The 14,152-nt window shown below is 52.9% G+C and overlaps 7 protein-coding genes across 7 annotated transcripts; 3 read left to right on the plus strand and 4 right to left on the minus strand.

The window, feature by feature from the left end:
• Positions 1-602: 602 nt before the first annotated feature.
• J4E85_002902 (uncharacterized protein) lies at positions 603-2,632 on the plus strand (the record flags this gene model as incomplete). Its single annotated transcript, XM_051467175.1, has 2 exons — positions 603-767; positions 839-2,632. 2 exons carry the CDS (start codon positions 603-605, stop codon positions 2,630-2,632), a joined length of 1,959 nt encoding a protein of 652 aa, XP_051328334.1.
• A 1,207-nt stretch (positions 2,633-3,839) lies between these two features.
• On the minus strand, positions 3,840-4,646 carry J4E85_002903 (uncharacterized protein; the record flags this gene model as incomplete). The annotated part of the gene is made up of 1 exon (XM_051467176.1): positions 3,840-4,646. One exon carries the CDS (start codon positions 4,644-4,646, stop codon positions 3,840-3,842), a length of 807 nt encoding a protein of 268 aa, XP_051328335.1.
• A 1,702-nt stretch (positions 4,647-6,348) lies between these two features.
• Positions 6,349-8,144, plus strand: J4E85_002904 (uncharacterized protein; the record flags this gene model as incomplete). Its single annotated transcript, XM_051467177.1, has 3 exons — positions 6,349-6,588; positions 6,641-7,226; positions 7,282-8,144. 3 exons carry the CDS (start codon positions 6,349-6,351, stop codon positions 8,142-8,144), a joined length of 1,689 nt encoding a protein of 562 aa, XP_051328336.1.
• A 138-nt stretch (positions 8,145-8,282) lies between these two features.
• Positions 8,283-10,970, minus strand: J4E85_002905 (uncharacterized protein; the record flags this gene model as incomplete). Its single annotated transcript, XM_051467178.1, has 4 exons — positions 8,283-10,018; positions 10,232-10,238; positions 10,450-10,604; positions 10,679-10,970. The coding sequence occupies 4 exons, from the start codon at positions 10,968-10,970 to the stop codon at positions 8,283-8,285; spliced, it is 2,190 nt and encodes a 729-aa protein (XP_051328337.1).
• Positions 10,971-11,270: 300 nt separating this feature from the next.
• On the minus strand, positions 11,271-11,880 carry J4E85_002906 (uncharacterized protein; the record flags this gene model as incomplete). Its single annotated transcript, XM_051467179.1, has 2 exons — positions 11,271-11,778; positions 11,834-11,880. 2 exons carry the CDS (start codon positions 11,878-11,880, stop codon positions 11,271-11,273), a joined length of 555 nt encoding a protein of 184 aa, XP_051328338.1.
• A 313-nt stretch (positions 11,881-12,193) lies between these two features.
• J4E85_002907 (uncharacterized protein) lies at positions 12,194-13,251 on the plus strand (the record flags this gene model as incomplete). Its single annotated transcript, XM_051467180.1, has 3 exons — positions 12,194-12,608; positions 12,670-12,716; positions 12,772-13,251. 3 exons carry the CDS (start codon positions 12,194-12,196, stop codon positions 13,249-13,251), a joined length of 942 nt encoding a protein of 313 aa, XP_051328339.1.
• Positions 13,252-13,292: 41 nt separating this feature from the next.
• Positions 13,293-14,015, minus strand: J4E85_002908 (uncharacterized protein; the record flags this gene model as incomplete). The annotated part of the gene is made up of 1 exon (XM_051467181.1): positions 13,293-14,015. The coding sequence occupies one exon, from the start codon at positions 14,013-14,015 to the stop codon at positions 13,293-13,295; it is 723 nt and encodes a 240-aa protein (XP_051328340.1).
• Between the last annotated feature and the right edge of the window lie 137 nt (positions 14,016-14,152).

Below are 14,152 nucleotides of genomic sequence, written 5' to 3' on the forward strand. Positions count from 1 at the left end.
CGGCTTCGGGCGCATTGAAGGGTATGATGGGGTTTCGGGGCTGGCCCGCTTCGGGTTTGAAGCTTTCGGGCAACGGCTCGGGGGTAATAAGCGCACTATTCCCGATGCGATGTCACGCATCTACCATCATCCCGCATCGCCACTTCCCAAACTTCTGTCTTCTTCTTTCGCATCCTGCGTTTACCTTAATGGCCTGTAACGACACAAGAATTAATACTGCAGCGTCTATTTCAGCCCGTTCCGACCTCAATATCTAAGCATGCAGGCGAACGCCACATTAACGACGCCTGCCGTTACTCAAATCCCAAATGGCAACCTCAACCCCTTCTACGAGCGCTTCCAAAAGACCCACTTTCTCCTGCATTCGATGCGCTGAACGAAAAGTCAAGTGTGATAGGCAGAGGCCATGTGCTGGTTGTGTCAAGAGCAACGTCGAATGCATCTTTAACCCCGTGCAACCGCCGAAACAGAGGAACAAGCGCGTCAAAGTCAAAGTACTGACTGATCGGTTGAAACAGTATGAGGCTCTCCTTCATGAAAAGGGCATCGATCCGGGGAATCTTCCAAATGAGACGAATAGTAGGCCGCAGTCGCAACCCTTGATGCACGGCGCGCCCGATCAACAAGAGCAGCATGTCGTTCAATTGCAGACGCCTTCGTCTCTTGAGTCTGACTCGTCTCCGTATGGCCTTCAAAATTCGACTGTTCGTGGCCAGGCACCCTTTCGTTTTGTGGAGAACAGCCTATGGAATAGAGTGGTCGAAGAGGTGAGTGGAAGACCTATGCCATGTGCTATCACGGCAATCTCATCATCGCGCCGACGCTAATGAGTATTTAGTCTCTCGACCCTGACAACGACTTAGAAGACTCAAGCGATATTAGCGAGGAGGAGTCCACGACGGGTAACTCCGGTTTTGCTGTTATCAGATCCTCCCATCGCAGCGACAAGCCTCGTCATCCACCGCTCGAGCGCCTTATTCAGCTTTGGGAGATCTTCGTCAGTAACGTGGATCCGTTGACTAAGGTGGTGCATGTACCTAGTCTACGACCTATGATTGAAAAGACTGCCAAAAATCTTGGGCTCATACCGCGACCGCTCGAAGCTCTCATGTTTGCTATATATGGCTCCGCTATCATGTCATTGGGCCAAGAGGAGTGTGAGCAACGTTTCGCCAAGTCGCGCAACCATCTACTTTCTCAGTACATCTCGGGGACAGAAGCGGCATTGTCCAGAGCAAGAGTGATGGAGACTTCCAATCTTGTTGTTCTTCAAGCTTTGGTAATACATCTGATCACCATCCGCGAGATCTATGCGCCACGCGCGACCTGGACGCTCACCGGCGTCGCTGTTCGCATCGCTCAAAGCATGGGTCTTGAGCGCGATGGTAAATATCTAGGAATATCTCCCTTCGAGACCGAGATACGCCGCCGTATCTGGTTCCAATTGAAAGCCCATGACTCTCGAGCAGCGGAGTTGTGTGGTCTCGCGAAGTACCGAGATCCTGATATCGGCCCTGAGCGAGCTGAATGGGCTACCAACCTCAACGACGATCAGCTATATCCTGGTATGTCTGAGCTACCCTCAGACTCCAATGGACTAACGGATGTTATCTTCATTGTAACAAGATGTGAGATGGGAAAGTTCGCGGCGCCACGCATTGCAGCACTGCGGCAAGAGGGAATGGACCCCAGGCAGATGAACCTTGACCATTCGGCAAAGAGCAAGACCGCCCGTGAAAGCTTAATCCAAGAGCTCGAGGATACTATCGAAACGAAACATCTTCGCTACTGTGACCCATCTCAGCCTTTACATCTTGTTGCAATGGTTGTGGCTCGGTATGGTCTCAATGTAGCCCGCTTTCTGATACATCATCCACGGAACTGGGGTACATTGGAGAAAACACCGCTCGAGGAGCGCAAGAAGATCTGGGAAGTTTGTATCAAGCTTCTCGAGCAACAGATCATGCTGCAGACCAACCCGGTCATCAAGCGCTTTGCGTGGAGTGCGTCCTACTTTCGGCAATGGCATGCTTTAATACATTTACTGGATACTCTTCGCGCTCATCCCAACTTGATCGACACTGATCGAGCTTGGCGACTCATCGGCGAAACGTACGACAATAATCCGGAGATGCTCGAGGACATGAGAAGGCCCATCCATGCAGCTGTTGGCAACCTATGTTTGAAGGCCTATGACGATCATGAAGCATTGATGCGCTCGAAAGATGGCCTTTTTCGTCCGCAACCTGCATTCATAGCACGTCTACGACATCAACGCGATGGCGCAAGGTTGCGGCGCCAGAAACGCACTGCAAACGGCGGACATGCGGCTGCCTCTACTGATCAAGCCGGGACTGACATACACCGAATCGACGGCAATGCTATGCCTGATGACTTCAATGGGCTGATGGATCCGAGCTCCTTTCAGACGCCATTTGGACCTACGCAAAACACTGTGTTCGACAGCACTAATCCTTTCGCCTTCTCCAACGACACCAACGGCACAATTTTCGACAGCATGGATCTGGACGGCGCGCATGATTTTATGGCCACCGACTACATCATGGAAGATTCATCACTAGAGTTTATAGACTGGGGCAAGTTGGATAATTGGCTTGCTCATGCTTCTTGACGGAGGTACACTATTCATCTGGCACTGCGTCCTAGCGGGAATGGAAGAGTGCTGCTCGGCTTCCTAGACTGTTCGAGCACATACGCATATACAAAGGGAATAACTTTCGCTCAATGAGGCTATATGAGCCAGCCTAGTTACAACACACAATTAATCGCAGCTGCAGCTATCCCAGCGCCCAGAACTGCTATTATCTTGGCGCTCTTCACTCTGCCACTCGCAATGCTCGGTAAACTAATCTCGGTTGATGCGATAGCTTGGGTCTGAATAGCAGTCGAAGCGGTAGAAGCCGTTTGCACAGAGCCGCCTTCTGATTGTGTAGTCGTCGGAGGTTTGTCGATCTCACGCGCCTCGGCGTAGCATCCGGCGAACGCAATAGTATTGTTCAGCCAAACTTCGCCGTACAGGGTCTCGCGCATTTCACTGATCCAAGTATTGGGGCAGCTTTGAACGACTTCGACGGCTCGCGAGCTATGCGCAGCCCACCAGGAAGATGCTACGCTAGCATAGGAAGAGTAGGCCGGAAGGACTTCTTGAGGAGCAGCGGTAGTGAAAGCGCACCAACTGGTCCATTCGGGAAAGGGACAAGTCGGTACAACCGTGGCCGAAGGCGTGATAGTGAGTGTGCAGTCTTCGATGAGTTTGTCTCCGTAGATTAGAAGCTCATCAAGAAGGGCTCCGGTGGGCTTCGGCATATCGAAATATTGCGCGATGCTTTCGGTCGCGCAGTACCAAGGATCTCGGGTAGTCGTTGGCTCTGCGATGGGCATGAGCGTCAGCTGGACTGCAGGCGCTGTAACAGCCGCTTTGAGTGGAGGGGTGCCCGTGACAAGAGCCATAGTAAGTAAAACGTCGCTGAGGGTTGATATGCCAAAGTCAGGTTATCCTCTAAGCGATGTGACGATACAGAGACTTGGGACATATAATCTAGTTATATCATCCAAGAGTAAATACCACATTGATCAATAGGGGTTTCACGCCATGACCAAGTGCAGCTGTGCCACACACCCCTCGATCCGGCTAAACAGAAGCAGTGCATTCTTCCAGGGTGATTTGTTCGTCACTGCCTGCCATTGCTGTTGGGTAACCGTGGTAGCCTGATATGTTTGGTTCTTGCTTGAAGCTTGCTATCTATTCAAAAGGTTCGACATTCTCGCTCAGGGGTACATGGCAGGCACCACTATTCTTGATAGTAGTCGCGAAGCTTCTAATAGATCCAGTGGGGATAGTGCTCTTGCAGGGCTACTTGTACAGCGGCGAGACATTCGGTCTTTCGATAGCGCGCCAGATCCGGCCAACCATGCTCACGATAGATCTTCTGTATCATGACCACAAGCCCCTCTTCCCTATGCCCTAGCGTCGCGTAGATATCGATAACTAATTTTGGGGTGACGGGAATGAAAGAGAGTTGTCGAAATTGATCTTTGAGCACTTCGAAGAAATCAGCAATAGCCCAGCATTCCGAATCGGCCCGCCATTGAGCCTCGTTCTCTGGCGCGTAATCGTATGGATCGTCTTGGATCGGTTCGCGCGACGAGCTGTGCCTGATCTCGTAGGGACATTCGATCCAGTAGATGACGCCCAGCTCTGTATCGAGCAGGAAATTCGCATTGTCTCTTCCACCCGTTGTTAAGCCGATGACGTGCACCGGTACTTCGTCAGTGATGCATGCGCCTTCAGAGCAAAGCTTGAGTGTTTCCGCGGTGCTGGTACCTCGAGATACGTGTTCCAAGTCGCCCTGCCAGTCGGAGAAGACACACCATGGGGCTCCTTGGGGGTTCTCGAAGCTGCTTCCAGGCCCAAGAATATAGGGTAGATGCTTGAGGAGGGCTATTACTTCGTCCGTCTTGTTGACATCTCGCATGGAGTCGGAAGTGACAGAGGGCCAGCCTCCTTTGGGTGGCTCAACAACGACGCTTTCTTCCATATACATGCGAGTAAGAAAGTGGTAGTAATCGCGGACCGCGGCGATGCACGCCTCGCGCGAGTAGCTGATATCTTCGAGCATTGGCATGATAACGGCGCGAGGAGGATACTGTTTAGAATCGTGTTGAAGAGATTTGTGATTTAAATCATGGCTCGTTTACCCGACTAGCCGTACATGATCTTGACTCTGCACCACCAACATGTTGGTACCAAACACCCAACGGTCCTATATTAAAGCGTTCCTACGATCTGCAGCTGTGCCGCATCACTGCTTGAGTCTGGCGAATACAAGAGATCTGCGTAGTGGTTATTCCCAAGATGTGGATGTGTTTCAACAAGTGCAGAAGTCTAACGTTGTTGTATCGACTTGAAAGCAGTGTGTTGTGAAGTAAACCTCGGATTTTCACCAGACTCGCAATGGCAATCTCTTTATTTCCAAGGTTTGCTCTTTTGTGGCAGCGCACGGGGCACCCCAACGGTACGTGGGTTAGCGAACCCCTTACTGCGGACGATGCCTCACCCATTGACAACACGATTACCTATTATCGCAACCAGTACGACCGCCCGCTAGCATGTACAGACTACGCAAACACGCACAGCTGGATCACGTACTTTTCCGTGCGCCGTATCGAGCGGTGCGAGAAGGCTATGCTGCTTGAGTTATGTTTTAGCCGCACCTGACGACCCTCAGACGACGCCGTTGATCCGCGACTGCACAACAGGCGGAGGAGGCAATGAACCAGAACCCATGATCGCAGACGTCCTTCCGGAGAATCAAAAAAAGGCGAGAGACCCTTTTCGAGCGAGCCTCGAGTCTGCGCCAGCATGCGTCTTGGATGGCGCGGAAACTTTGCACGATATGCAACCGACGACTCGCGGTAGCGGAAAGCAACGGTCAGGCGACGTTATGGGGTAGCTCAAGGGCATGAGGACGTATTTTGCTGCGTGCGACGATTGCGACGAGAAGTTAATGTCTGCGCGTCACAAAGATCTGGCTGTCGGCGGCCAGAGACGACTTGGAGACGGGAGCTGCGGATCTATGCTCATTCTGTACTAGCGCCCTCCGCCTCGGGACCGAACCCTATCCGTCGGCTCGCTTGGCAACCCGTTCACTTCGGCAATCGATGTCGCGATGTCACAAATCCGTTGGCTCGTACGAACCCCATTCAATTCCAAAATTGCTTTGCGATGATCAATCACACATTGGGCAGAGAGACTTTTAATCTGACTTCTTGGGCTCTGAATGAACCAAAACCGCCATCTGCCGTGGTGGTTTAATGCCACCTGGGCGTCTCGTTGACGTCTCGGCACTAACTTAACACCAGCATCATCCTCATATGAGCCTGCCTTAGCAGAGCTTGTAACCAGAGTCGAACGGAATTTAGCTACTATGCTGTGCGCTTGCGGGCGGTATTGCTTTCGGTTGTCAGACGGCGGTTCAGGTCGGAATCGCGCAAGGCTGGCTAGATTGTGCTCACCTCAGCTTTGTGACCTCACTAACACAATGCATAGACTTCCCAGACAGGTTGTACGAGACGGAGGTCTCGGCTTCTGTGTTCAATTCGGTTCTCGCGGTTCTGATAACTGCGATGCGTTGAGTTCCGGACCTATTCGATCAGCATAAAACCATCGGCTCAGCCATTTGGAACGAGAATCAACACATCTATACATCTCAGATTTACACTCCTCTTGATCTATTTTCTATGCCAAAGATGCGTTATCAACTTTGTTTCTTGCTCTGCGCCAGTAGTTCTGCTCACGGAGCAGTCCTCTCACCCTGGCGCCGGGACATGTCGCACTTCTCGATTGGCACCAGCTCCAGTTCCAGTACGCGTGCATCTGCGCTTGCAGAGAAGCGAGCTGGCTGGGAATACGGTCCCTCAATCGCCGGCAACACTGCATTTTATCCAACTGGCAGTATTGGTGGACCAGTTGCGAAGGCGCAAGGGGACAGCTTCGAAGCTTTCTCTGACAAATTGAGCGCCAAGAATTATGAGGATGCTAAAGCTGCTCAAGCATCCATTGTGGCAGTAAGTACATTTGTCGGACTGATCGCGGAGATCTATGCTTAACATACCTCAGGCTGGCGGCTTGAACACTTTGGATGACTATGCGAAGCTGTATAACGGCCTGTGGAAAGAAAGCGCGCCCAAAGGTCCATACCCAGGACTGTTGACTAACTATACAGAAGACCTGCTCTTTTCAATGACTCAGCTCTCAGACAACCCGTACAAGATCGTGCGAGTGTCAAAGGACGCAAAGCTTCCCTTTTCCGTCTCCAACGCCGACGCGATTTCGGGACAGACACTGGAAGCGCTCCAATCCTCTGGCCGTCTCTTTCTTGCCGATTATCTGGACCAGAAGTATCAGACACAGTCCGCTGGCAAATACGGCGCTGCCTGCCAAGCGTACTTTTACATCGACCCCAAGTCTCAGAACTTCCTGCCGCTCGCCATCAAATCGAATGTAGAAGGCTCTGACCTCGTCTATACCCCTCACGACTCAACTAACGATTGGTTGCTGGCCAAGATGATGTTCAATCTCAACAGCTTCTGGTACGCGCAATGGTATCATCTCGGAGCCACGCACGTGGTGAGTGAGATTGTGTATCTGAGCGCTATCCGGACGTTGAGTGAGGAACATCCTGTCATGGCCATACTGCATCGATGTAAGCTTCAACCCCCTTCCACGATTGTGACTCCCAACTGATAGCGGTAATGTAGTGATGAAGGATGCTTGGGCGTTCCGAGTCATCGGCCGCGACAGCCTGATAAACCCCGGTGGCCCCATCGATCAACTCTTCCCATGGTCCGGCAGTCAAGCCGGTAACTACACCGACTCACTGTATCACTCGGGCGAATCCAGCGCTTTCCAGGCGAACTACTTCGAAACCAATTTGAAAAGGCGAGGCCTGATCGACTCTAGCTTCGGTCCCGAGATCAAAGCGTTTCCTTTCTACCGGGATGCCTCCGTTATTCATACTGCCATCCGCCGCTTCATGACCACCTTGGTGGACTCGTATTACAAGGATACAAGCGCAATCGTAAACGACACTGAGCTCCAGGCGTGGATCCATGAGGCGATACCAGCTCAGATAGTAGACTTCCCATCTACTCTAAAGGACAAGCAAACTCTCATCGATATCCTTACCCATATGGCCCACCTGGTATCAGTAGTTCACGGCACGCTTAACACAAACGCTCTCGCAGCCTCAACCGGTGTTCTTCCTTTCCACCCACTCGCTTTCTACTCGCCATTGCCAACTGCGAAAGGTGTCACTGACATCATGCCTTTCATGCCACAAGTTGAAGCTGCTATTGGCCAAATCAGTTTAGTCGTTGATTTCAACCGGCCTGCATTCGTCAACAGCGGGGAAACAATTTCGCACATGTTCGACAATACAACCATGCTAGCCGGGATGGGTAAAGAGGTACAGAACGCGGAGCGGGATTTTCGACTCGCGATGAAGAACTTTAGTGTGGTTATTAGGGAGAGGAGGTTTGGGGAGGACGGCCTGTGCGGAGACATGCCTTACTGCTGGACTACTCTGGATCCGGATACAGCTAGCTATTGGCTGACTATCTAGAGAAATAATGTCGCAGAGCAGAGTTTACTTAGAGAGTTAGAGCAGGTGTTTGGCAGCTCTCTCTCACGCACACACACACACACATTCCCTTATGTATATCTACATCCACTACGTACAGATTAATAGATTCTTGACTTCCTACGCTGACGTATGCTGAATCCACCTGCCCATCCACTCCTCATTGACCCGCTTCGCCTCATCCACCAAACCCAACTCAAGCAACAGCTGCACAGAACCCCTAACAGCCGAATGCAGCGACGAACTGACCCAAGCATGCGTTGGCGCAGTGTGCTCTCCAATGAAGATGGTGTTGTGCTCCGTCTGATGGTATGCCGGAATATACAACTTATGCTGCATCACATCCGGACGGCACCAAGCAGTCCCCGTATGCTCGTCCTGCAGCCAGCACAGCTTCTCGTAGTCGCCCGTATACAGCTCTCTCGCTTGCTCTCCATGTACACTGACAACAGCATCCAACACAATCTGAACATATTCCTCGTCCGAGAAGCTCGTGAACTCGTCACTCCAGTGGCCACCCCGGTAATGCAGGATCAAGCCTGGGCGAGACTCGTTGAGGCCGTAGACGGGGTAGTAGAGGGCGCCAACGGCCGCACAAGGAGGTGTGGAGTATCCGCCGAAGATGGGGCGGTCGCCCTTCTCCCAGAAACGTTCATTGAAGAGCAGCGCCACTTTGCAGGCGGATTTGAAACGGAGGCCAGCTTCGCTGATTGCGCGACCGAGTACGGAGGAGAATTTCGGAAGCGACATGAAGCGTGTCATGGTGAATGGTACTGCCATGATTGTGTAGTCGTATTCTTTCGACTCGTACGTTCTGTTACTGACGCTGGGATACCACGACAGTTTCGTGCGTGTGCGACCTTCGGCATTTTCAACAGCGTCCAGTTTTCTGATCTTACGGTTGAGGGTGAGACGGTCGCTGACATGAGGAAGGAACGCATCGGACAGTCTGTTGAAGCCGCCGTCTACACACTTCCACTCAGTCATGCCCAATGCATCCGGTCCGCCATCTTGCGCAAGGTTGGAGTTGTGCACTAACTCATCCCAGAAGACGTCGTAGTCGCTCGCTGTCCAGATGGCGTCTGTGACGTTTTCGCTTGCGCCAAAGACGTGGCGGATCATGGCCTGCTCGCTCCAGTCGTCGAGACCTTGATCCATGGCTTTCTTGTGTTCGCGCCACACGTCGCGTTGCACGGCCTTGAGTCTGTTCTTTGACTTCAGAAGCTCGTTCATGCGCCGCTTTGTTTCGGTGTACTCCTGCGTGTCCAGTGGTGCTGGACGCCCAAGAGACGAGTTTGCTTGGATCTCCGCTCGCGTCGGAAGTTGCCCATTTGGAAGTCTGCCAGTTCCAAGGCCGAGGATCTCGTTGGGGTGATGCTGGACCCATGGGATGAAGTCGACTTTGTATTGCGCATCGTTTGCGTTCATCTCATTGAGCAGCTCGGCCAGCTGGAATACCATTTGATGGTCGCTGTATTCGATGGTCTCTCCATCCTTGTATGTAATCGAGTGAGGAAGGCGCATAGGACCCATTTCCGCCCACTCTTGCGTTCCACCAACGTACTTGGTTCGGAACCGTCCTCCGACCCGGTCGCTTGCCTCGATGATCTCCCAGTTGTGCACACCTACGCTGTCAAGCATCAGTGCTGTAGCGAGACCAGAGATGCCGGCGCCGACTATCGCGACAGTCACATTCTTCTTGGATGAGGCCGCAGAGGTAGTTGTGTTGATCGCCGCGACACCTTCGAACCATGCTCCAAGAGCGTCGAAGTCTTGTAGCAATGGTTTGATGCGACTGACTTCCCTAGGCTCTGAAGATGTTCTGGGACTCGAAATGGGGTTACTGAGCACCAGACCTGTAGAGGCCAATGTAATGGTTAGAGACCTCAACATCCTCGCCGCTGGATACACCATGTTTGTTAACACTTTCGACTTGGAAAGCTTAAAACTGAAGGATGAACAAGCCGTACTTGGAAGACCTTGATCGTTCAAGCTTAATATAAGACACCATTTACCCGCGAACCATGATGGCCAACCACCATGCGCCTCCACTTGGCGAATGGACACACCGCGCATCTTAACAGAAAGCAGCAGCCCAAATCAGTGCTAAAAACATTGGAGTGCCATCAGGGTAGACAAAGAACTGTGTCGCGTTCCAGCTTTGACAATAACATCCCAATCAAGCGAAACTGGGCGATCATACTCAGCGACCCGAACGCGCGCCCCGAAAAGCTTTCAACATGTTGTATACAGCAGCGTCTTTTGTCTTCCACTCTTTATCACGCACTGAATCTTTGGAGTCGCCAAACGTGTATTTCATCTCCTCGTTCTGTTTCGTCGCCTCTTGGTTCTTGTTTATGTTTCTCGGCGGTACTTTGTACCGAGTTGGGGTGAGGACGTGGACTTGCAGAGTGGCGCTTTCGACATCGTGGATGAATTGTGCTGTTAGCTGTCAGATCTTGTAATGCATATCGGATGAGGCGAACGGGTGCATGCAAGAAGATGGGCGGTCTTACTCCATGGGATACCCAGTCCTTCAGCCTCAATCCGGGCTTTACTCCGTGCGATGCAGCGCTCTTGCAGCTCCCATTCTTCTGAGGACTGTACAGGTGCGACGCCCGCCTTGGTCTTAGTGAGGTCATCGAGGGATGGCGAATGCAGACGCTGCGTTACGGCTCTAGAGATGAGTTGTCGGTATTGTACTGTTTCCAGGCCATCATTTGTGTTGTCCTTGCGGACTCTCGTATGGGCGTCGTTGTTGAAGTTTGAGGGTTTGACTGAGCTCAGTTCTAGGAGTGTGATCGCCATGACGCAGCGTCTGAAATAGACGACCGTAAAGTAAGGATGTGGGGTCGTACGGAGAGAGGGTGAGTATATGACTGCTGGTGTCAAAACAATGGCGTTTGTGGTATGATGAACTAGACGCGCCGTGTGCTCGTTATTCAATGGTTCGATTGCACCATCGTATGCCTGAGTATGGGGGTAGCTAGTACTTTCTCGGTTTCTTCACCACCCTCCTCTTCACGTATAGGCAGCACATGCTTCTTATTTACATCGTTGTCTCGTCCACAGGCCATTCCGTCCAGTATGTACAGCATCCTCGGAATTCTACAAGCTCAGCCCATCAGCCAGTACCGCACCGTACCAGATCATAGCTCCTAATCCAACCATGTTGACCAGACTGCTAACACCGTGCAGAATGCCGAACTGCTTGTTCAACGCCTGCATCTCCTTACTATGTGGCCCAGCATCATAGCTCTTCTTCCCATCCCTCGTCTCCTGATGCTTCCTCAGACCCATGACCTCCGTTGTCTTGGGTCCAACGTAGACCCAGTTGACCAGCGCAGTGAGAAACATTGTGGTGTGCAGCCAGGAACTCAAGTTATCGGTTGCTGTCGGCGGGATGGGCGAGGAGGATAGGAATGGTAGCAAAGATGATGCTCCACCGCGTGGGTACGTGAGCAGCATGACGACGGGAGTGAGGGTTTGTAGTGTGAAGTAGACGGGGAAGGTGTGCTTCTGGAGCGTGGAGAATTGAGGGCGAGGGAGGACGCGGAAGGCTACGATGCCTGAAACGAAGGATTGGAAGAGCGTTGAGCCCAGGAGGGTGCCATAGCTATGCTTGTGTCAGAGGATCTTGAGCGTCGAGAGTTGGTAAAGTAGCTTCGTACCTGAGTAGATGGTATGTCGCCGGGTTCTTGAAAGAAGAGAATGACATGTTGGCGATAGTGCCTTGTGAGTCAATCGTGTTGTCAAGGAAGAGGAGAGTAGGAGTGAGCAGGAAACTCGGCGTTTCAGAGCGCCACGAGCAGCAGCCTCGGCAAATGATGATCTCACGACATGTCGGAGCCATGCGGTGACCCTGCATGCTACCCGCGCGCTATCCCATCTGAAGCCTGGCGCGCCTGCCCCGCTAAAGATTTCGCGAGCCCCTCCATCGCGCATCATGGCGTCGTGCGACAATCCTTCAGCCCGTCTAAGGAAGGATCCTAGCCTCCGCCCGACCAAACCGCCGTACACCGACCTCCGCAATGCTACTTCCTTCGCTGATCAACCTCCGCCGCCCAGCCAACACGCCCCTCGAGCCTGAAGACATCTTTGGGTCCTCCCTCGGCGGCATCTTCACCGACGATACACAGAACCAGCATGGCGACGATCCGAGCACGGTCATTCTGTATCGCAATGCCAAGTTCGGAGAGCAGGAGATTAGGGTCGCGGATGTGAACGGCGAAGAAGAAAGAAGAAAGTTTGCGCACTACCTATGGAATGCCGGCGTCATGATGGCAGAACTGGTCAGCGGGCGAGTGGAGGGCGGGGATCTAGGTGCCAGTGGAAAGGGCCTGCACGAAGATGAGGAGGGCTGGAGAGATGGCAAATGGTGGACAGACAAGGAGGAAGAGAAAAAATGGAGCGTGGAGGGCGAGACGGTGTTGGAGTTGGGTGCAGGTGGGTCGGGCTGAGTAAAGAGAGGTGTTGAAGAGAGTACTGATGGAACATTTGCTCGCAGGCGTAGGATTGGGCGGGATTCTGAGTACATTGGCGGGCGCGAAAGAGGTACGTCCATGCTCAGACTCGGATTCTGCATAGGCTCCAACTAACAGTCCGCTAGGTTGCCATCACCGACTATCCTGCTGCTCCTATCCTGGATACCCTCAGAACGAACGTCGCGAAGAACGTCCCCGCGCATCTCAAGCCCAACGTGACTGTCGAAGGTCATCAATGGGGCTCCACAAGCACACCTTTCGAGACCTCGCACGCGAACCGCTACACGCGCATTCTCGCTGCAGATTGTCTCTGGATGCCATGGGAGCACGAGAGCCTGGCCAAGTCGATGCTGCACTTCCTATCCGACGACCCATCCGCACGTATATATTGTATCGCAGGCTTCCATACAGGACGGGCCAAAGTCGCACCTTTCTTCGAGGAAGTGATACCGGAGCAAGGGCTCGAGATCGAGGAGATATACGAGATGGACGTCAACGGGCAGCGGCGGTCGTGGGCGAAAGAGCGCGATGGCGGTACAGAGAATATGGGCGAGCGGAAGAAGTGGCTCGTTCTCGCGCGGATACGGCGGGCTGTTCGGCAGTAGTAATGGTAGTAATTCTTCTTCTTAGCAGACGAAGCGCTGAATCACACCCTCTTGAAGCACAGCGTAACAACACTGCTGCCCGTCTTGCCTCCAAACGTGAAGCTGGGGTACTTGACTTTGCCCTCAAACTCCAGCTCTCCGCCTCCAAACCAGCCCTTGAGCTCTTCTTCTGTCCAATTGCAGCTTGTGATGAGGAATCTGCCGCCCTTCTTCATGAGAGGCTCAACCTTTTCCCTGTATCCTTCGCAGATCCTTCGACCTTGCGCGTCCTCTTCTTGCGACAGGCAGATGGCGTCAAATGTGCCCTTGTCCAGTACGACATCGAAGCCAGCGCCTAGCCACACGCCCGGTGCTTGCGACAGAATATCCCACTCATGGAACGCAATGTCCTTGTAAGAGTCATCTTTCGCGTCGCGAATCGACGTGGCAAGCGTGACGCTCTGCGCAGAGTAGTCGACGCCGACCATCTCGCCGTTCCACTCGTCCTCGCGCAGCGCAAACAGCAAGTGCCCATTGCCTGTTCCTAGGTCCAGGAACCGCGCCGCGTTATGGTCGTCCCCGTCGTCCTCTTTGTGTATGTGGCCCTCGTCGCTGAGATCTTCAAGGAAAGACAGCATGCGCTCCTCGGCGCCCGCGTCGCTGAACCATATTGTTCCTTCGTCGTCGGCGTTTGCGGCAAAGTTCTGGCGTTCGGTGTTGTACGCGGCGTCCCAGTAGGATTTGGTGCCCAGTTCGCTGGGGTCGAGGTGCGTGGGTGCGGTCATTGAGTGTAGGTTCGAGGAGGAAGGAGCGACTGCAGCAGGTGTAGGAGGCGTGGGTGATGCGACGCTGTGGCAGAGAATAAGGTTGGTAATGTTTTTGGAGGGGCAGAGAGTTGGTTCCTGGCTGGACGCTCGCGCAT

Source organism: Alternaria conjuncta, assembly GCF_024043145.1.
Source record: "Alternaria conjuncta strain BMP 0040 chromosome Unknown scaffold_4, whole genome shotgun sequence".
NCBI lineage: Eukaryota > Fungi > Ascomycota > Dothideomycetes > Pleosporales > Pleosporaceae > Alternaria > Alternaria conjuncta.